The sequence below is a fragment of the Anser brachyrhynchus genome (genome assembly GCF_964034855.1).
Source record: "Anser brachyrhynchus genome assembly, chromosome: 1".
NCBI lineage: Eukaryota > Metazoa > Chordata > Aves > Anseriformes > Anatidae > Anser > Anser brachyrhynchus.
In genome coordinates, this window is record NC_137694.1 from 25,127,987 (window position 1) to 25,152,359 (window position 24,373).

The 24,373-nt window shown below is 38.5% G+C and overlaps 1 protein-coding gene across 4 annotated transcripts in view; it reads right to left on the reverse strand.

Moving 5' to 3' along the window:
• The window catches only part of CPED1 (cadherin like and PC-esterase domain containing 1), a 150,447-nt gene that overhangs the window by 48,819 nt on the left and 77,255 nt on the right, over nucleotides 1–24,373 (reverse strand). For all 4 annotated transcript variants that reach the window (XM_080590755.1, XM_080590754.1, XM_080590753.1 and 1 more), the window contains one exon: nucleotides 22,958–23,126. In XM_080590755.1, the coding sequence (XP_080446881.1) occupies nucleotides 22,958–23,126 (169 nt within the window). The remainder of the gene's footprint in view (nucleotides 1–22,957; nucleotides 23,127–24,373) is intronic.

Below are 24,373 nucleotides of genomic sequence, written 5' to 3' on the forward strand. Positions count from 1 at the left end.
ACTTAGATACAGCAAATCATTAGCAGCTGAAAACAATTTCATTTCCAGTTTAGGCCAAACTGGAATGTGCCAAATGCAGTATGGCACAGCTTTTTACAAAACAAGTGGGAGCTGTGAGAACCACAGACATGCAAAGCAAGAAAGAACCCACAAGCAAAGAAATCCATGAGGTCATCCAGTTCACCTCCTGTGCTGAGGCAAGATCACATTTGCCAGCAGTTTCACTAATCATACTTAAAGTCTTCCAATGAAGAGCATTCCACAACATATCTAAAAAGTCTGGGAGAAGCTACACAATCTATTACTCACAAAATAACAGTGATGGGCAAAAGGAACGAGCAACAATGTTCTTTGCCAGATATCTGTTTTCCATTTATTATTTCTTGATAGGACATTCCTTTGTTTTATAGATGGATATCTAACTGTTACTAGAGAAGAATTAATTCACAGGGCAAAAGCAATTCTCTACAGATATGCAGCTATAAAGTTAATTATAAGTAGTGCAACAAGGAAGAAATACTAGCAGGAGTGAGTTTTCCTTCAAGGAAAAGAAAGGTTTCTAAAAGTGAATCCAGAATTTTCAGTCAGAAAGAATATTTATCCAGAATATCTCATAAAAGGAAACTCCATTTCGATTAAACATATATTTAAAAAAAAATCAAATGAAATACTAATTATTAATCCCATTTACTTTCACATGTATGACTCAAACTTCTCTGAATGGAGTTTTGGTTAGATGTGAAATGAAGGAGTGTATGGTATCTCTTGTACCTCAATCAACTCTCTACTTCAAAATGTCAGAGTAATGGTAGAGAAGCATGATGTGTTCTTTAATCTGAGTATAATGGAAATACTCAGAAAATAAATGGCTGTTTATAAAACCATGTATCCATGTATCTGAGATATTATCAACAGCTTTTGCACTCAATCAAGTTTCACGGACTTTAGACCCACAGATTCACAGAACAATTTGGGTTGGAACAGGCATTCAGAGGCTCAAAGCTGATAGAGATACGATAACTCACTCTCCTAGGTAATTTAAATGCCAGGTACTGCAGTCTAGGAAACCTGGTTAACTATTTTGAAATAGTCTAGGAGGCTTTATACAAGCAGTGACTGTACCTCTCCTGAGGAGACAGTGCCAAACAGCTCACTGGCAGCAACTGAAAATGATATAGCAAAGAGCTGGTGCATCCCATCATTTGGCTAACATACTGCTAATCAAAGGTGTCCCTGTGGAGGGTATGAGCCTCCTCTGGAATGAGCAACCTAGAATACCTTCTCAGTAATCCAGTTTTGTCTGAAGTTCCTCCTTGGAGCCTCCATCTGCAATCAATGTCCTTCACTGATAGTTTGGACTGACTGTCGAAAAGATAATTACAAATTCTAACACCTACTTGATACTGCAAATATTTTGTCCTGGATCAAATCCTAAATGAACAGATTTTTTCTTGATAGGGAAGCTAGATTCTCTTGATATTTAAGGTAACAGGGAACCACCTTTTTGTATATCAACATATCATCCAGATATATAAGAGATCAAATTACAGATGTTGGTGCTTTAGGATATCTATACAAATTTGGAACAGTGGAGAACTTAATTCCATAAGTAAAACAAAAAGGTTCTCTGACAATTTACTAGTCACTTAAATATTTTGATCCAGGATGATGACCAGAATATGATTCAGAAGGAACCATTAAGGACATCATTAAGAGTTACGAGAATTATTTAAAGTTGTATCATGCTACTAATGAAGGGCAGCAACCATTTATGAGAAGAACACAGCTGAACCTCCAGTATTCATCATACATTCAGGCCACCTGAACTTTAGGCCCCTAGTGAAGCATTAGTCGATCCACAGGCCGAGAATTCTTTTTTATCAGAGAAAACAGCTCTATCAGGAAAGTTGTATTTTGACACAGAGAGAAAGAATCTGCAACAGAGATTGGGAAACAACCAGAGAAGGCAATTTAGAATAAGGAATAGGAAACCACAGGGTCATGCAAAAGATAAAGAAGCTGGGATGTGTTATTCTTTTTATTTTCAGGTAAGACTAGAGAAAGTAAAAGAAAGTTTGGTGCTGAAGATTCTTTTTATGAAAACAACAACAACAACAAAAACAGCAACCACACAACAGTGATCAACTTCAAATCTGCTGCATCAGATTCACAAAAAAGTCTCTTTGGACATCTGACAGCCAAGGTAGCTATAGAGCAACTGAAAGCATGAGTAAACAATGATTAGTATTTCTGAACTTAACTATCACATTCATCAACTAATTTACATCCCATCAAACTCCTGTTTTGATTTAGCCCATGTTTGTTTTACTAGATTATTTATTTATATACAATAATTCAAATGTGAAATTTGATGGACAATTTCTGAAAATCCAAGGACCAAAGATAGCTATCAGATAAAAATAAATGATCCTGTCTCAGGATCAATATTCAAAACAGGAAATACCACCTAAGTTAATTTATACTTCTAGAGATAGCCAGAGGTGTATAAAAAAGATTATTAAACTTGCTTTGTTCTATTTTGCTGGTGTGTTATTTTCAAATAGTGATTCTGAAGTTCCCAGGCAAACTACACTGGTAAGGGGAGTATCTCAGTCTTTCAGACACTGAATGAATGGTTCTGTCCTTCATGATTTTTTATGATTTAAGCTCAGGTGTGTTATGATGCCCTTGATCCTGTTTTGGAATCTGGCTTGAATGACTGAACTGCTTATGTAATGTGTAAAAAGTTTGTCATACCCAAGTCTAAGACTTACATTTTACCTGGTCTTAAATATATCACCTTTACCCAAGCTAGCAAGAAACAAAAGTTAGGGACAGAATTATATCAGTTCCCAGAGGTTTGCATTTAAAAGACTGCTGTTCAGAAAATGGGATATTATATGTTGTAAAATCATCACATAATCACAGCAATAACAATGAGTTATGGTTTTGGCTCCAATCCACCAGAGTTTCCAGATGCTTTGCAAAATGCACAAGCCTACAGTCTGTACTCAGTTACAATAGCTTCAGTTACTTCAGTGGGGTTACTGCAGACTGGCACAGCAACAGCTGAATGTAAATTTAGTCTTCATTTGCAACAATAAAATATAAAAAATAATATTAAACAACTTAAGAAAAAATAGTAATTTTATTACTAAATAAAATAAACTGCTTCATAAAGTCAACGTAAAACATGCATCTATCTGAAAAGAAGCACATGAAGACAACAAACTCTGCCATTCTCCTCCTGTGTTGCCATTCTCCTATCACTTTCCCTTCTTTGACATGCAAATATTTCATGCAGTTTAACCTCAATGTCTCTGCTGGAAGTTTCAAGGCCTCTTCTCTTACAGTTTGAATTTGCCTTTGTGTCATATGGAATACATGCTGGTCATCACACTTATTTCCAAAAGACTTACGGATGTTTATTATTGGTTTTGAAAATGCATCCTAGACATGTGCCCAATTTTTCCTTGAAATATGTGGCCAAAACTGAGTGCCAAATTGAAGTCAGTCCATACATAAATATATTTTTCAAGTGGACTCAAGAGACTTAGGGTTCTGTGAGTCAAATACCCTTCCATCCCTCAGCACAAACACTTTCCCAACTCACTCGAAACCCAAATAAAACAAAATAAAATAAAACACCAAACAAGCAGGCCATTATATCTTGCCTACTGAAAGTTAAGAACTGCTAAGAGTGACACATAATGCAAATTTCTCCCACTATGATCTACAATGCTTTGTTTGCTCTTTAGCTGCTGTCTTCACTATGGATGTCTTGCATGTTTTGCTCTTAAGGGTTTTTTGGAGGGTAGCATTGCCTTATAACACTACTGGGATCTGTCTGTGTATTGTGAGATTGGGTAATACTGGGACTTGTCTGTTTCTAAAAGTTTACAGTGCATTTTTTCTACCTTCATCAGGAGAGAGCAGGCCTGGGACTGAATGCCTAGTGCTAGCAACCTGCCAAACAAACTGTGGAGATCTCTCAAGGCTCATGTGTAAGGAAGCAGAACAGTTCCCCACATCCAAATTTGTTCTGCACTGTCCAATGAACTGGACAACTAATGTATCTGTCCAGTCGAAGATTCACAGCCCATGTTCTTATATCCCAGCGCTCCAAGACCTTGCTATGTGGTTCGCCAACAGCCCCTCAAGTGCTCAGTGGTTTGATGCAATAGTTAAGAGTACAGTACCCTTGCTTGCAAATGGGGAAAAAGGGCACCAGCACAAATGTTCACTCTGTTTTGTGTTTTACTACCTGACCTAGATGACCTTACAATCCCTGGTACATTTTTTTCCAGTTCTGCTTGGGACATAGCAGTTTATTTGCAAGGTTGGAAGTTTTCCAGACACCTACCATCCTTTACATCTGGAGAAATGGAAGGCTCATGAGAGTGAAATCTACATGTGAGTATCAGCTCATTCAGAGCAAATTGCAGTCCCATTCCCTCAACCAATCTACATCCTCATAACAACATACAGGAGAATTCTTACAGGAAATGAGAAACGTGAGAAAGACAAAGGGAAGAGGGAGGAAGAAAGATAAGAAAATTTAAGTCCCAAACAATTTGAGTCAAGAAAAGCAAAGTACCCTAATCTTGTACTGTTGTTAATTTTATTTTGTTGGTTTTGCTCTGAACATGAGCTTTAGTTTCTCCAACCCTCTGTAACAGTCTAAACATAACAGTGGAACAAGGAATGCACAAATCAATAGGGAGCAGCAGTGGCGGAGGTTATCATTGTTATACAGACAAGAAGCTTTGAATACCAGAAATAAAATACTGAAATACCACTGCAAGTGCACCTGCCAGGGGCTGAGATCTACTGCTGTAGATGTTTTTCTCACATGGCTGTTCTGTTCAGTGAATTTGCTGTTTGTAGAGACAACTGTAGTGCTTTCCTTTGGTCATTGTAACCCTTGTGGAATATTTTGATCTCAAGGTTGTTGAAACAAATAAATTCTTCAGTCATATGTTCCTGCCATTTGTTTTGTATGCATACTGCACAGACCTATTTGTACGTCCATAGGCAAGGACCACACATGCACACTTACATATATTAACACAGTCCAAGAGCTGATCTGAGTTTAATTTAACTGTTTACCAAAATAGCACAATTTGAGAAGACAGAAAGCTGTATTTCTACAGAACAGATAGATTGCAAGGGGAGAGGTGATAATGTCACTAGTGCCACAAGCCAGAGCAAGATACAAGTAATTTTTGGTTATGGAACACTATGAAATTAGCTAAGAATGGAACACAAGGAAACTCACAGTGTAACATAAAACCCAGTGTAACATAAAACCCAGTATCTCTATCTGTACCTTGGTATTCATTAGATGTATCCATTCTACCATATGGAGACTATTTAGTAGATTTTTTCTGAGGATGGATGTCAAAAAAAAAAGGTTATTTACAAGTTAAAAAAAGGTTATTTACAAGTTCTTACTTAACAGCTGGATTGTAATGAAATTTGCTCTTAGAGCAGGGGAGTGCCAAGCCAATAGTGTCCCTATCAAAGACACCTTGCAAACTTTGGAGCATGGGAATTTGGGTTTTAAATCAGAATCTGGATCCAGAATTCATGATTGGCTCTTTCTATAGTGTTCATGTAGAGCTCCAGCCACAGAATCTGTTTTGACTTAAAACAAAACAAAACAAAACAAAACAAACAAACAAAAAACCAACCTCCAAATCCTTCCACATCCTCCAGAGAATTCAAAGGTCATGTCCTGAGATTTTAATAAGAAGATTAAGAGGCTGGTTTCCTAGGTTCCTAGGTTCCCTAGGATCAGCCACAAATACATAATTCTTGCTGCTAAGGTTTTTTTGATTGTTTGTTTTTGTTTTTGTTTTTTTTCCAACTCTATTGTGGTATTTCCAGATCCTCATAAAGACCTCAGTTTGCCCTGGTTCTCAGTGAACCATCAACCAGAGGATTTCATGTTCTCCGTTTACTCCTAGGTTAGGCTTGTTAACTCACGCAGTGCAAAGAATACAAAGGTTTGATAGAGGAAAACCTGAAGTCTTTAACTGCAAACAAAAAAGAACAGTAACAGGAGTGTTTGACTTAATGAACTTGAGTAGCTTGAAGATCTGTGCTGACAACTGGAAGCAGTCTGCTGACCACTGAACTTAGGAAAGGGAGAACAAGAAATCATATTTGCCAAAATACATAACGTGCATTGTGCAATACTTTCAGGTATTTTACTATTAAAAGTAAAAAAGGATTCAATTATCAAATAATCAGGTAAAGCCTTCATTGAATATGCTTTTTTGTCTTGAGTAATACAGCTACAGAATACTTGAAAGCATTTGATTTAGTACCGCTGGTAAAATGTTTTCAGGGAGAAACGTTAAAGGTATATGCAAGATAAGTATAGTTAGGTTGAGTATTTTGTTATTTTTGTTTGTTCGTTTATAAAAATGAAAGGGGATGTTCACAACCTGAGCTCTGGATAATTACCCAAGTATGATGCTTACAATGTAAAAGTCACTGCAGAAAAGCAATCAGTCAAAGAAACAAATAAAAACCACATAAATTCAATTTTCTCTCTGACTTTTCAATACTTGTTCTGACTGCAAAGACTCTGGTCTGGTGGGAATTGAGAATATGGACACATATTGCAAGTCCACTAGAAGCACTTACTGAATTATGTCTTCTTTTTCTAATCCCATATCGTTATTTCCTTTGATAAAATCCAAGAAAAAAGAAATGTTAAACATATCTTCTCCCTCGTCTTTCTCATATTTATGCTTGACCTCCATTCCTCTTCCTGCTTTCATCAATTCTTCCTCTTTGACCTGTTTCCCCCAAAACATTTGCTGAAACTTTACTATCCTACCAGCCAATGAAGAAGATTAATGTTTAACATTTGCCCAAACAAAACAATTAACAAATGTTCTCTATGGACAGACAGAAAAAAGGAAGGAAGGAAGGAAGGAAGGAAGGAAGGAAGGAAGGAAGGAAGGAAGGAAGGAAGGAAGGAAGGAAGGAAGGAAGGAAGGAAGGAAGGAAGGAAGGAAGGAAGGAAGGAAGGAAGGAAGGAAGGAAGAGGAAGGAAGGAAGGAAGAGGAAGGAAGGAAGGAAGGAAGAAGGAAGGACATGGAGAATATTTTCTGTTAGTTTTGATTATCTTAGCAGATTATTGTGTCCCAGCAACTTGTAAAGACATCACAAAATACCAATGTAAAACTAGTTCAAAAGAGAGCATTAAGGCCCCATAAATGTTTAAGTAACTCCTTGATATTTATCAGTGGCTCAGTGTCATCAATCAATACGCCTTGCTGAAATACTAATGTAATAATTCACATAAAATTGAAATGAACATTTGTTTATTCCTGTCTAAAGAACAAGTTCATTTTTCCTAAATATCAAAGCTTGTCATCATAAAAATAAAAAGAGTAAAAAATTAGAAGAGAAAAGCCAGTGCCATTGACAGGCACTATGAACATGTTTCTGTTTTAGGACTAAACAAGTAGTGATTGTCCTGTTTTAGCACTGGACAATTGTGAACATGGATGCAATTATACACATCCCAGACTTAATAAAATCTACTTAAGACTTTGGGCCTGCAAAGATGGAGACATATGGTACTATTCAGAACAAGTTATCCCACTGACTTTGCTGGAAATGTCCACAGAATGTGAAGTTAAGCGTGCATACTTCCTTGCAGAAAAACGCACTCAACCTTCATGTTTTCCATCTGAAACCTCATGAAGCCATGGGGATTAGAGCTCTCCCCAAATATTTTCTGGGTCTTTTTGTTGTCACCATATTGTTACTCAGTTCCTGCATTCTATTAGCATTCCCTTTTGTCTAGAATTTACTTGGCATCTCCCAGAGATTTTTGGTAACATCAGAACTAATTTCCATCACATCCACCCTCTCTCACAATAAAATTCCAAAGTGTCAAATGTCTGTCTCAAAAATAAAGCAGCAGTGACCACTAAATGAATATCTTTCAACCTTTCTGTCAAGCATTTCATCTTTTGATAATGCTGTTACAGCAAAGTAAATAATGATATTTAAGGATGCCTTTATTTTAATTAAAACAAATTATACCTTGAACATTTTTTCTCCAATCTCTCTTTTTTTTTTTTTTTTTAAATTTTCATCTAGAACTCCATACCTATGAACAACACTGAGCTATTTTGCCAGGAAATGAATAGCACAAGGGAGACAGATATGCATTGTAGTTGTCAGTAGGGTTCTTGAGTTCTGACAACATATTTCATGGAAGGAATTCATGTAGCAGCAACACGTCAGGAAAATTTCCTTAATATATCAGGTGACATGTCAAAAACATTCAGGGTTTGGTACAGATACTGAAACACAGGTATTTACGGCCATTTGAGTTCATTAAGGTGTAAAAATGATCTTCAGCATACTAAGCACTTACATGGAACTGGCAAGTATGCAGTCTCATTCTCTTTGGGATCAGCAGCTTGGGTTGAGATGTGATACTGAGTTTCTGATGTAACAAGACGTGCATATCTAGGCAACTGACTTCCACTCCTTTTCTCTCTGGATCCTTTCCACATGACACTTCCTATAAAGTTCTTCCAGCTTTTTCTAACTTGCTTTCATTGTTAAAGAAGCCATAGTTAAATCTTTACTCTAGCTGTATACATTCCTGATACCTATTATTTTCTATTCACCCTTTTTCTGAAAAGAGGAGGGGGTGAAATGGGTAGTAAGATCACCAGATAATTTTCTGCTAATTTGCATTAGTAATTACTGTAGTTTCTCCAGTGAAACATTATAAAAAGTATTTTGCTTCTTACAAAATGTAATCAGTGGACACCAAATATCTCCATGTCTCTTGTGAGATCTTAATCTTATCTTAAAACACAAAAGGAATGTTATTAGTTGTTTTGTCAGGAGTTTAAAGGTGTCCATTTCTTAAGGGACGGGGTGTTCTTAGTTTGACAAAGACTGAATTTCCCTGCTGAAGCACTTAATTTCTTTTGAGGAACTCACGCTAAGAGGTCTGAGTGACCCAAGCCCTATTTGTAATCCAGCCTATCAGAGGTAAGGGATGTTGCAGCTGTCTACACACATATTATAAATCAAGGCATACTGAAGGAACATACTGAAGTTACAGGCATAACCAAAACAGATATTTCTAATGAGAAATAAACCTGTTTCTTACACATGGAACAGGAATGCACTAAAGGGTGTATTACTTGAGATAGTTATAAAGTAAAAATGCCAGCCATAACACTGGCAACAGGTTAGTGAATAACACAGATTCACAGATCCTTTAAACCAAATGACTTAGAAAAGACAAACTTCACTAGGAACTCCACTACGTGAATGAAGAAGGCTCTATTCTATCATTGGATTGAGAAGAAATCTTTTCCTTCGGAGTGTTAGACATAGGGCACGGCATTCATTTACAAGCAAAGGACTTACAGAATGACAGGGTGAGACATCGGCCCACCTGCACCACATACTGCTCAAATTCTTTACTGAAGCTCAGAGGACTTCTGTGTATGGTGGCTCACTGTCATGGCTGTTTCACTTTTCATGCCATGCTCAGACACTAAGCCACTCACAACTGGTCTTTCTTAAATAAACTCCAGAAGCCTTTGATCTGTTTTCTACAAGGCTTCCCAGAAGATATTGGCATCTACTTTATTTTTCAGACAACACTGATGGAATGAGATTTATGAATAACTTCTGTCCTCCAGAGCAGTCTGGTTGTTAGCAGCTGAGCACATGCCACTCAATGGAAGAATAAAGATCAGCAATAGAAGTTTGTGACTTTCCTAAAACTTTTGGGAAAATATATTTTTCAAGGTGAGAACAACTGCTGGTGTAATCAACACATGAAGGTTAACAGTTCCAGACTGCAGATACCAATTGTGGTTGACACTAAGGCTGGATACATATAGTTTAAAAAAAAAAAAAAAAGACTACCTTTAAATTCATAAGCAACTGTAATAGTTGGAGTGCCTACCTGAAGAGAACAAGGCTGGCTTTGATTCTGAAGACTGTGACTACTCTAATGTTATTGATTTAAGTTATGTGCTTCCTGATTTATATCTATGCACTATAACCCTCAGCAAAATCAGAAACATGTATCACACATCAGTTGTTCCATGCTCTTTTACAACATGTGGCATTATGTTCTGGAAACACTGAACTCAAAAACATTTCTCATACAGGTAGCACATTTTATTTGTACATCTGACCAAAATAGGCTGAAAGTATAGAAAAGTATTAAATGGCCTGAATTCCAGATGGCTTGCTTGCTCCATAAAGTAACAGTATCTGCTGAGATGACTGTGGTGGTGTAGTTCTTTTTCCTTACCAAATATACACAGAAGGAAGTTTTCCTCTGCTTTTTTGTCATCTTTACTGCTCTCTTATTTCGTGACCTCTGAGTTAATCCTTCTATTCTTCCTATTAGCAAGTTTAAGCAGGCAAACTTCAAACAGACTAGCAATGGGTCACAAGGTTTAATGGGCATGTAGATAATCATCTAAATTACATTTCTGGAACTGATGGGCCAGACAGGCTTAGAGAGTAACTTTACCAGCTTTCACTGTTAATCAGCAAGGATTGTGTGTCTCAGTATGTATCTGCCTTTGCCTGCCTCCCTGAGGGGCTGGGTCATACTGACTGATTAGCAAAGGCAGCTGCATTGGCTTTCTTCTCCCACAAAGTGTGTTATGGAGGCCGAAATGACTTGAAAGGCAAATGTGACCACAGCTCAAACACCAAGCACTCTCTTCTCACCACTGTGGAATTGCTGGCCCTCCTTTTGCAGATTATGATACTCAGCACAACAGTTGTTGCCAATTTTCATGATCTGTTAACACTTAGGAAGGCTCATGCTGGAGGCTCTTCTTTCACATCTATTGTAGTATCACCAAGGGGAAAATTCAACAGGCTATTTTACATTTTCTGATGAATTTGAGAGCAGTGTATATAATACACTGCAGAGCAGTGTATACAACACAGTAATTGAACTGTCAATAGTGAATGCCCTGGATTTCAGCTTTGAAACGCAAACTGTAGAGGGATGGGTAAAGAGGATAACTGTTCTCTGTAGGATATGGACAGTATTACAGCTACAGAAATAACAATGGATATGTACTGTAAAGCTGATTTTCTCAGTGAAGATACTCACAAAACAAAATGAATGTATCAGATCTGAGTCCCTTTTTTGTCATATCGGTAGTTGTGTTTTATACCTACCTTGATTCTAAAAGGATCAAGAGCAGTCGAGGATTGGCTTTCTGACTGGAGGAAGCTTGTCCTTCTGCCGTTAGGCTGGTCTGTCGTAGTAAACACTTCTCAGTGATTCATTTTTCTGCTTTTTAACAAGATGTTAAATAAATGCAGAGCCAGACCAATTAAACTATGATTAGCCACACCATAAGCTTTTACTGTCTTCTGTATGTGCAACATAGGTCAATACCAGAAACCTGTACAAACAGTAAAAACTGTTTTATATTTTCATAACTCTATACAGAAAAGAATCTGATTAACCAGCTAAGAAGCTGCACAACTATATATTTTGGATCTCAGCTGAGAGCATTCTACAAAAAGAAACTACTGAGGAACACAGTAAAATAATCAAGAATTTTTTATTTACCCCTTGAACTTTTAGAAAGGAAGCTGGATTCTGACTTTCTGAAAGTTTTCCATAGATAGATAGATAGATAGATAGATAGATAGATAGATAGATAGATAGATAGATTGATCTATGGCCCCTGTGACCTAGGTACAACTGCTTCACACTGATGTTAGACAGAGACATGAATTAGACTAAATATTTCTACGATTTTCCTATCCACAAAGCACCATTTCTCAAGCCTCTAAACAAGGGTGACTGAATTTCCCACTTTGTCTGGGACAGTCCCAGAACAAAAAGTCTGCCCCATATTTTGAAAAAATCTTCAGGTCTCAGTTTTGTTTCAAGTGCTCACGGAAGCAAGGGATTATCCCATTTCCCTACATTTGTGTGGCAGCCTGAGCAAGTTACCTACACTTGGTGCCACAGCATCTTTGACTCTCTCAGTGAAAACAGAACTGGTCAAATCTTTATGCCAGATCATGAAACCTATGACAGGATTTCAGTCATGTCACATCCTCTCTACCAACATAATACAAGGAAATAAGATCTGAATTTCAAATATGCATTGTGAGCATACAGCCTGAAGAGCCGATAGCCTTTACACAGCCCAGCAATAAATCACTTCCGTCTCCATTGTTCCATTGTACCATATGGCTGACTTGCCCAACTACCTTTCTTTCTTTTCTTTTACCAAATCAGAACTCTAACATTATTATTAAAAGACCAGATGAATTATTACAAAGACTTACAGAGTCATTGTTATGACTCATTAGTCATACTTTTCCTCATATCATCTTTGTAATAACCTATACCTGACACTACACATTACAGCTTTCTAATGGCACAATGTCACAGATAATTTCAACTAGAATCAGAAACAGATGATCAAAGCACAGCTATTATTTCTGGAGATGCAATGGCAGGCATACTATCTTCTTTGCAGACTGCTTTTTTGACTCTAGATCCTAACAATGAACTCCAGTGAAATATATTTAGTCATGTCAGATCCAAAGTACATTGAAATAAAGAGCAGTCTCTTCTGTGTTCAGAAGGCTTGGATTAAGGATATTTTTTTCTTTTCCTTTACTATTATACATATCACAAAAATGGCTACAGGAGCTGTTACTAAATACAAATGGCAGTCTGTCAGGAACATCTCAGGACTAGAATAGCAGAGATGTAATTGCATGACTGTGACTAAAAAACATGCAACTTCTGTGTGCCGTAAACCTGGTCCTAATCAGTGTTACCATGTACCCCTCAAAATATGCCTACATGGCATGAGAGAGTCTTGCAGACAGAATAAGCTCTGGTACCAGAAACCATGACACCACGTTAGCATGGAACCGGCCTGGCCTGGGTGCTAAGCAGCACCAGCACTCTGTTCCCTGTTCCTGCCCCACCTCGCTCACAGCCAGCTCAAGTACCTCCACAGCACTCTGCTGTCACGTCAGCAATTTCAAGAATGCCACCATTAACAAACAAAAATGTAGCTGAAGCACCTCAGAGCCTTTGTGTGTCACACGAAACTACTGAAGTTCAACCTGATAACAATAGCTTTTGTTCCAGTACAAACTGCAATGACCATTGATACAGATATATATATTTAAAAAATGGATGTGTGTGCAGCATATAGTAATGTTATTGTGAATATTTTGTAAATACCTTCCCCATATTCCTGTACTGATTTGTCTGCGACTTACGAACTGGCATTCTGATCATGCTTGTAAAACATTGTGTGCTGTCGTACAGTGTTAGTTATCTTTAATTAACGAACTTTCTCTCTATGAATCAAGTACCTTGACAGAATACAAACACTGACACAGCCATTTACCCAAAATATAAGGTAAATACCTCAGCAAGATTTCAGAACTTTGGATGACCATTTCTTCCTCCTCACCCTACTTCTATTACTGTACTTTTAAACCTGGCATTGTACTTCCTAGAACTAGGAAAAGAGAACTACTTATCTTGTACTTTGTGGTTCTCCTATGTATGCAGCTCATACAAAGCTCATACAAAGACTTTACACTTTACCAGGGAGTAATTTCTTATGTCCTTATATTACATAGTTTGAAATGGAAACAGGCTGCCCAGAAAGGTTGTGGAGTCTCCTTCTCTGGAGATATTCAAGGCCCGTCTGGACGCCTACCCGGGCAGCCTGCTCTAGGAAACCTGCTTTGGCAGGGGGGTTGGACCCGATGATCTTTCAAGGTCCCTTCCAACCCCTTCGATTCTGTGATTCTGTGATTCTGTGAAAAATTACGGCCTAGATTCTGACTCTCTAATTCAACATGGTTAATGTAGGCAATGCAAAGCCTGAAAAATAAGAGCCTGGCCCACCAGGGTAATTGAGATGGCTTAAGCAAGGTACCCCGTGAAATCAAGGAAAAACAACAGCTAGTAATGTGTAGCTGAGTCATCAGGTGAATCCTCTGCTTCTCTGCAGAGATCTCAGGTGCCTTCACAAGGTGTGACTCGGTGCTCCCAGACACTGAGAAGGAAGGTGCCCAGAGCCAGCTGATAATCATCAGCACAGTACACAGGGTACGTCTCAAGGGTACCCAGCTCAGGCCTGCATGCTTGGAGCTTCCTCTGTCTGCTCAGGGTCTGACTTCAGCAGTGCTCTACTGTAGGCCTGGGGCAGCCAGAAGGAAAAGACCTTTCTGTGGTTAGTCAGGCTGGGTTAGGAGTCCCCCCAAGCACTCAGAGTTTAGAATGCCTTAGGTTGGGGCAATTCAAACATGCGGCTCCCTCTTTTCCATCCACGAGGGCTCTGGCCATCAGGCCACCACGTCTCCTGCCCTAGCTGCGCCACAATGCTGAAATGCATGGAGGAATCACTGTTGAGGGGCAGGATAGGAAAGAGAAATAAGCACAGAGAAGTCTGTATTACATGGAGCATTGTGAAGAAGTTACTGCTACCAGTTCTCTAGAAAAATGTAATTGATTCCAATGGTGTTACTGGGCCCGTGTTAAACCAAAATCATCCAAATTAAGAGCAAAACAGGAGTATAAAATAAAACAAATTCCAAATATGTGCGATGCTTGCCTGATAACTTAAAACAAAAAAAAAAAACCTATAACTAACAAGAATTATATAAAAACAGTTTTTCTGATCAGCATTTCCAGAAACAGTACTCTCCCAGGAGCTGAATTCCCTACCCAGCATTTACTGTTGTCTGTCTCCTTTCACATTCACCCACAATGGTTCACTGCTATTATTTAAAAAGAAATTTAAATCCTGTGGTTAAAGGCAGGGAATCAAAAAACCCTGGGTCTAGTCCAGTCTGCACTAGCATTCCTTTATGGGCTCAGATATTTCTGTATCTACAGTATCTGTTTCTATAGCACTGTGTCTGCCTCGGCATCTCCCCATCCTGCAGCGCCCTAGGGAGCAGATATTGCAAGGCATCCCTCTGGCTGCAATGTTCAGTCACACACCCCACCAGCACCAGTGGGATCTTGCTCACCAGTTGCAGTCATACTGGTCATACTTTGACTCCCTGACATTTGTAGTCATGCAGTTATGAGTATCTACTCAGATGGTTCCTGGGAAGATTTTAATCTTCTGTATCTTTAAAGTATCATGCATGCCCACTGGATGACATAGATAATTGTATGAAGGGGGAGAACAGCCTGAACGCACAAGAGAATGGAATTGCACTGTCAGGTCACAGTCTTGTTTCTCCCATAATGATATATTAATGACATTCCTCTATGGCAGCATAATAGCAAAATAGCCCTTCAAGTCAGCATTCACCTAAATTAGTGCTTAGGATGGTGGGATGTTCTTAACACAGTTTTGTGTTAAACTGCAGATATACAGAAGACAGAAAAGGAGGTGAGATGTTAAACCTCCTGTTGCTGAGGTAGAAGGTGCTGCAAACAACACTGGCTGGTGTCATTAAAATCAGTATTGTTGAGGAGTGAGATCACTGCTGATTAAAGAAGCTCTTAACTACAAGACTGCTGCACAACAAAAGGGAGCATAGGAAAAATGAAGACTGAAAGCTGCCCAAACAATAGTATCTCTTAAGGAGCTAATTATAGTAGCAACCTAATACTTCTAGCTAATGATCTTAAATGTAATAAGATTGATGGTGTCATCTTGGTCATTACTGGCTCCAAATTGTTCAATCACTGAATCAGCACTCATGTGGCTTGTCTGAAAGCACTGCTGGCAAGTTGTCCCTCAGTGATCTGTGTAACACATCATTTCCTGTGTTCAATCCATCATAATCATGACAAATGTAGCTGCTGCATGGAAACATCCGCTCTCTCCATTCTCTGACTGATACCGCTGGACAAGTTTCCTGGAGGGTATCTGGTATTAATCTTCTGTCACATGTTAAACGGGAAACTTAGCTACATAGAGAAGAATAAGAGCAACTAATATAAAAATAAGAATGTAAGCAAAATGCGTTAAACTGGAAGATTTTATGCTTTTCTCCAGGCAGCTGGGCCTAAGCTGGACTTAGCCTCCAAGTATGGGCTCTGTAATGTGGCATCCCCAAAATGCTGGAGACTATGATGATGGTCCTAGTCAGGCACAGACTATTACAGGACAAAGCTGTAAAGCAAATTGTCATTCCATGTTTAGAGAAAGAGATACCTAAGTAGAAGCACAGCCATACTGATTCTTTGCTGGTTCTTCTCACCTTATGCCCTAGTTCTGCCCATTTGTTCAGAGCCCAGCAGACATCTGACAGTGAAAACTGATTGAAAGAACCCATGATTAGCAGATGGTGGTGCAGACTATGTATGAAGTAACTATGTAGGTGAAGGAAGTGAGCATTTGATTTCCGGAAAACAAACCAACAGTATTACATTCATTTCCCCAAAGAGACAGATCTATGCCTTGTTGAGCTTTCCAGACCTTCCTTTAAAGCAGAAGATATTGCCCACTGACCACGATACCAGCCTGACATCAACACCTCTGATCCTGAAATCCAAAACAAGTTCAGCACAGAACAGCATAAATGTAGAGGAGATCCATCATAATGGTTAACTCTTCCTCTGACTCATCTACAAAGCGATGTTTTAAATCATCACAAAAGTCTTTCTTATAATTAAGAAAATGTGACAAGCTTTCCCTAATGGTATAGATGTTGACAGAGCCAGAATATGCTGACAAAAAAAAAACAACATTTTGTTCTGATACACACAGAAATTAACTCTCAACTTGAAAATAAGCTCAGTGTATTTATTATTCACACCCCCACCCTTTATATCCTCATAAAAACAATTTTTAGGAGCTGCAAGTTGTGTTAGATTTAGATGCTTCTAAAGCTTCACCTTCTACTTAGAGCAAAGGGTGATTATACATCCTTTATCTTTACATACTTTAAAATGCTTCAAATAGTTTTTAAGCTTTACTGAGCTGTTGTCTGACTATGAATATTTAGGAAAATAACTTACTATTTCAGCAGCTTTTATGCAAGTGAATTCACTCACTAATATTGCCCAGCATACATAATGGAACAAAATTTAGCCATATGTTTCTGTCAGGACAGATACGCCATCCGTATAATTTGAAATCGCTCCCCTGAAATTAATTGAACCACACTGTTATACAGCAGCTGAAGATATAAGCCCTCACCTTTCCTTTTATGCCATTCTCTTTGTATTAGTTCTTTAATAATTTTGTGGGTTTTGACTCCAATTTAACAACGCATTGTTTGCTACATATTTGCTCCTCTGGGTTATAGGAGCACTGCTTTGTGTTTCCTAGTGAATGGCTTCAGGCACACACACACAAAGTATTTATGCTTTATTTAATAGATTAATAGCAATGCAAATGTATTTCTAGTCTATTGTGTGTTTTCACCAGCAAATCACATCTGCAATGTCTGGACATGAAGCTCCTGTTTATTTAAAGTCATCTCTCTGGTTTTCTCTGTACAGCTATAACTTCTCACTCACAGGAGCTTTCAACTCAGTGTTGATGTGAATTTCTTTCACATCACACGAACAAAGCAGAAGCTGACTTCAGCAGCACTCACTGCCACTCTTCTCAATCCAACTGCTCATTCCTGCACCTATCTCTTCCATTGTGCTAGTGCAGAAAGACTGGGAACCTTATCCTAGAAAATAGCCCATTAAAAATGAAAAAAAAAAAAAGAAAAAAAAAGGTCTCCCATCTGGTTCGTGCATAGCTGCAGGCAAAGAGAGGGATGCTTAAGTTGGCATTGCTCCTGGAAAAGATGACTGTCATACCGTGCTCTCACCGGTATTTCTGATGAAAATTTAAAGTAGAGGCTTGAGTATTTCAGTTCTAAGAATGCGTGGGTTTTTTGCTTGTCCCAGCCAATCCCTCCGTGAAATCACAGTTACCATTCTGGATTCCATGACAGCTAAAATCTCTAGATTAACGGTTATGTTAATAAAATTTTTAATAGGAAATTACTATTTAATCAGAAGACATTCTTTTGAAGAAAGCATATGATTTTCTCTATATTTTTTACCACAATCAGAAAGCTTTAGAAAAAGCAGCAAAAGGAAATATGTGGACTCAAACTTTTTTTTTAAAGTTTGGGGTATTTTTGTTGTTTCTGAAAAAAATAAATCAAAAATACTGGAAAAAAATCTTCGCTAGCTTCTAGATCTGAGAAGACTAAAGAATGCAAGGCATGATGGCACCTATAATGGACATTGTTTTATTCTTTGAAGGGGAAGTAAACTACCTTTGCAAATAAGGTACAATCTGTTTGTTGATATGATTAGGTTGTATACTCAGTTCCAGAGATGCACTTCCTGTGTGTCTTCAAGCAAGATGAACCCAGAACTTCCAAGAAGGTTGGCTGCTGCAAAACCTAAAAGTCTGCACAAGGCATCCACATGAACTAAGGACAGAAGATACATGTGGTTTGTAATGATGATCACACTGAATGTAATGCAGCCGAGAGGAAATACAGAAGAGAATAAATGTGTTTCAAGCCTGTCCTAAAACAAAGTTCTTTGTTTCTCTCCCAAGCTTTTTTTCTTTTACGGACATTATTTAATAGCTACAAGGTTCTTTGAAATCTTTGTATAAAAGCAGTAAATAAAGAGTTCATGTTTCTATAATTGACAAAATTTTTACATATACTATCTGGTATGAAAAGCATTTTAACTCTAACAGTGCAGTCAAAAATTAAGTAATCCCCCCCCCCCCCCAGGAGATCTCTAACTTGAGATGAAAAAACTTTCAGCTCAATCTGAAAACATTCCCACACCTTACATAAAAGAAATCAATATCTTATTGCTGGCATCTTGTTGCCACCTCTATTACAGCAATTTGGTACACAGTCAACAATCCTACGTCTGCATCTTGTATCAGCTCTGTTGGATTTCTTACGCTCTCTGTACTCTAGGAAGGGAATATAATGAAAGTTTTTATGAGCATATAAGAGTTAATAGTACTTAGGAATAAGGTGCTTTCCTGTAAAAATCAGGAAAGCTTTTAAAGCTATTCTCCTGTATCTTCTTTCTCTCAGACCTGAGAAAGCTGTAGAAGAGGCTGAGCATCCATAAAACACACTTTCTACTGGACTGACTCTGGAAGGTACTTTTTCAAGTTTTATGCAAATAAAACTTGATGATACACGCTATAGCTAGAAAAAAATAATATTAACCATCCATTGCTCATAGTGGAAAGGCAAAACCCAATTAGTGACTGTATTACTAAAACACACACAGACACACAAATAACACGTGGCAGCAAGACACTGCAAGTACAAGTGGTTACAGTGTCAAACAAGGTTCCCCACGCACATTACATGTTATTATCCATGACGCCAGCTATGCAAAGAGTAACAATAAAAGACGTAGCATTCACACATTTCAAGTGAGGCATAGTTGAATCCATTTTCACTTTAAAGATAAGAGGCACTGCAAGAAAGAAAAAAAAAATAGTCTGTCCTTTATGACAGTGTGTCAGTAGCTCTGGGATCTTTCACTTGAGGGTAATGTTGATAACCCTGCCTTAAGAGCTCCCTGCTTTCCCTGCTTGCTTTGTATTCTGCCTATCTTGGTGTCGCAGCTTCGCAGGAGATAATGAAATGGACACTTGCTTTGAATACTATCAACAATTCCACAAAATTAAGGTAAAGCACCAACCAATAAGCTTTCTATCTGCAGCCCAAGCAATACTGTCAGAATGCAGAACACACAGCAAAAGGGAACCAAAACCACTGAAGGTGCTATGGTGATGCCACAGTTTATCCCCCACTAATTTGGTTTTAATGAGGATATTATAGCTACTATCAAAAAGGAGAAAGGACAGGGTTTTTTTCCTTTTAGAGGCTGCAAGGCTTCGAACAGCACACTTCTTAACTCAATAGCTTTGAAATTAATCCAGGATTATTCAACTGCATGAGAATCATTAGAAGACTGGAAACATCCTGCGCTCTGTCTTTTTATTGTAGCCTTCCTTATAGTATCAGCTTGCAGTGAAACCTGAATATCCTAATGGGATTAAACATAAAAGAAAGTCAGGAAAAAGAGTCTCTGGATTAGAATTTTAACTGAAGCCTTCTGTGAGAAAGACCACACCACTGTCAGTGACCTTTCTCTCTCGATGCGCGATCCCAGTTGTGCCTAGTCAAGTGTCCAAAGGAGACTCCATCAGTTCACGCTGTATTTATCCTTTTGCTCCTAAAACAGGTGTCTTGTTACTAAGAGAACAAGCACTCATGCCATTGATAAGGGTGTATTAACCCACCCTGCAACAGCACATAATGTTCTCTGGTATGAAAAGCAGAATGTAATGATGCTATTTAAGACATGAGCTTTCTATTGATAAAACGACCACTCTAAGTAAAAGGCAGTAAATTCTGTCCTAGCAAATAGGAAAAAGGAAAAAAGTCAGCTTCTGAGTGTTTTAGAATGCCATTTCTATCTTCAGCTCCAGCCTTCGTTTGTTTTTGAAATGCATTCTCTGATAAGTTTGCCTTTAATATATCTAAAAAAGTGTTTTTTCTTTTTTTTTTAGAATCTTATACTGTATCTTCAGAGCCCTCATTAGATACCACAAGAATGCTTTTCATCTCATTTTTACTCTAAACTCCTGAAGTCCTCCCTAGCTCTGAACAATTATATTTAATTAGAGAGCAGTTACTCATAGATAAGCAGAAAACCAACCTCAATCAAAAGAAACTTCTAAAACACTTTTCATTTTTATCACTCTAGATCTCTTTACCTTGACAGTACTTCAAAGATTCATACTCAGTCTCATAAATACTATCATAAAACATTAACAACAGTGTAAACTCCAGTGTGGGAGGATGTGTGAGAGCTTGAATTCCTATTCCTACATCCAGATACATGCTCCAAATTGGGTGACAAGAGGGGCTTTCCTCACATCTTCCCAGGTAGTGTGTCTTCCTACTAACGCAATACCAGCTCAATTTACTGCTACTCTCCTGGAAGCTAGCCAATATTATACCTATTTACAAGAAAGGCACGAGAACTAGGAAACTATGAACCTGTTAGTCTAACCTTAGTACCTGGTAAAGTTATGGAGAATATATTCTGGGTGCTGTTGAAAGGCGTTTAAAGAACAAAGCTGTTATCAGGCATAGTCAACATGGGTTCACAAAGGGAAAGTCCTGTCTTAGTAATTTGATCTCCTTCTACGATAAAATCATCAGCTTGGGAGGGTAAAGGGAAGGCGGTGGATGTAATCTTTCTGGATTTTAGTAAAGACTTTGATACCATCCCTCACAGTATCATTCTGGACAAATTGTCCAACTGTGAGATGAACAGGTATATGTTACAGTGGATGATGATCTGGCTGAATGGCAGAGCTTAAAGGGTGGTAGTGAATGGGGCATGGGGCTGCATCTGGCTGGCAGCCGGCCACTAGTGGCGTTGCCCAGGACCCCGTTCAAGGGCCAGTCCTATTCAACATTTTGATCAATGGTCTGGATGCAGGAGATGAATGCATTCTCAGCAAGTTCATTGATGATCCTAAACTGGGAGCTGCTGTTGACTCTGTCAAGGGACTAGAGGCCTTGCAGAGGGACCAGATACATTGGAGCATTGGACAATCAGTAATGGCATGAAATTCAACAAGGGTGGATGCTGGGTTCTGCACCTGGGATGGAGCAATGCTGGACACAGGTACAGACTGGGAGACAAGTGTGTGAAGAGCAGTCCTGCAGAAAGGAATCTGGGGGTGCTGGTTGACAGCGGGCTCAACATGAGCCAGCAGTGTGCCCTGACAGCCAAGAGGGCAAATCACATCTTTGGGTGCATTAAACACAGAATAGCCAGCCAGTCAAGTGAGGTGATTCTCACTCTATGTTCAGTGTTGGTGCAGCCTCACCTTGAATACTGCATGCAGTTCTGGACTTCACAATATGAAAAGGATAATAAGATACTTGAATGCATCCAGAGGAGGGCAACAAATCTGGTAAAAGGGTGGGAAAGCATGTCCTATGAGGGGAGGCTGAAGACACTTGGGTTGTCTAGTCTGAAGAAAAAAGAGGCTGAGGTGACCTCATTGCTCTCTGTAACTTCTTCAGGAGGGGAATTCGAGAGGGAGGTGCTGATCTCTTCTCCCTTATAACCAATGACAGGATGCATGGGAATGGTACAAAAATGAGCCAGGGAATATTCAGACTGGGTAGTAAGAATAAATTCTTTACTGTGAGGGTAGTCAAACATCGGAAGAGGCTTCCTAGTGATATGATTGATGCCCCATGCCTGTCACTGTTCAAGATCCATTTGGATAATGTCCTTATTAAATGGTTTAACTTTTGGTTAGCCCTGAAGTGTTCAGGCAGCTGGACTCAATGAGCTTTGTAGATCCCTTCCAACTGAACTATTTTAACGCTAATTCTATTATTTTTTTTTCATTCTAATTCACACCCAAGGTATAAGGCTAATTGTGTACATGTTAACAGAAATCTTAGATATTACATGCTTTGATTATTGTTTTAATACCGTAGCAACTAGATTACTAGATCTAGTGCCGTGTGAAGAAAAAGAAAATGGTCTTTGACCTTTTGAGCTAGTATGTTAAGTGTAAGAGAAGAGTCTACAAAAGGGTAGAGTGCTAGACTCACCATAATCAGGTATTCAGATCAGCAGTCAGTAGGCTGTGATTGTTGTGTATATTTTACCTGACAGTTCTGATTTGCAGATTGAGAAAATTATTTTCAACACCCAATTTGCTATCAAACTTAACATGAAGTTACTTTTTATAGCCCAAAAGTTGTGTAAATTTTGTATTTCATACAATTATAGCATTTAGAACTCAGATTCTAATCTCACAAAACTGACACTACACTAGCTTAGGCCCTTGTACCCTAATTTACACAGAAAGCAGATAAATTCACTATTAATTTGTGTAATAAAAGAAAAGAGAGACAATACCTGCACAAAACCACATATCATATAGTCATCAAACAAAGGCAGACTGGGGCGGTCCTCCCGATAAATTGTGATTTTATAGCTGCTCACAACCTGAGGGTTGGGTAGCGAATCATCTGTTACAAGAACTATGACTTTGTTCAATCCAAGGCCAAGTGGGTAGTTAGCAACACTGCAAGGCAAAACAGGAAAGTGGAATTAACACAAAAAAAAAAAAGAAAAAAAAAGATTTACACTGTGTTGCATATGGCAGCTAAACTTCACTAGCTCATTGAGGCTTCTATTTCTAACAGTTTATTTCTCTGACAAAATACATATGGTTTTACACTAAAAATAAAAATAAAACAGTGTAAATTAAGTTTTGCAAAAAGAATTTTAAATTCTTCAAGATAAAATACTGAGAGACACTTAGTGAAAACAGCTGCAGTAGCAGTGGAAACAATTCTGACATGAAATCTGCGAATGAAGGCACTAAAGACAATAATTCCTGGCAGGTTCAAGTCTGTGGTAAAGTCAGCAGGGAGACGAGCAAGACTAGAAGTGTCAGCTAGACATAGAAATTGTTCACTAGCCAAGCATGATGGATGGAGTCTCAGACAAACTGCTCAGCGTGACATAAAAGAACAAAGCTTGACTGTGCTCTTCTTCCCTTTGCAGTGAAACAAGAAATGCTGAAAGACACAGAACCTGCACATCCAGAGCTTTTCATGTTCAGTGAAAAGGACATAAGGCTATTCTGTTTTCCTTTTATAAGGAAGAGCTCACTTTTTTTTTTTTTTCAGATTTTTATTATATTGCCATGTCTCTATTAGCTGTAACAGGTGTTAACATTAAAATGCTAAACAACTGCATAGCATTTTATGGGATCTTCTTTTTCAATCATAAATAAAGACTGATTTTTTATTGAAAATACAGGAAGCATATTAGGCATAAGGTCAACAACAATTGTACAGACCAGCACTGGTTGACTGATTATTAGTAGACATTCTAAGTTAAAGCATCTGCTTCACAGTCAAAGATGCACAGGCACTTTATGCCACGAAGCAAAGCTAGTTTAGTAACTGTTTCGGGTGTTTTCTCTCAAGTGAATCACTGTCGCTGCTCTCCCTTTTAAATGTCCCCTAGTCAACATGGAAATCTTTTACTAATGGCTAAGTACATAGGCCAGTCCTCTGGTTTTAAGCCACCTGGCCCAGATAAACAAACACTTCTTGCCCCCCACCATCCAAAAGCAGGGTGGTTTGGCCCAAAATGCCTACTGGGAACAGCCTCCAGCACACGCTGCTGCTTTTGAGATGAATGTCTGGGAAAGCCAAAACTGTGCCAAGGACCACAGTAGCAATTCTGCTGATCATGGGTCGGTGCTCAAACCAGATGTTTACTGATGACTTTGCTCTCAGCCATATCCTGCAGCTTTAT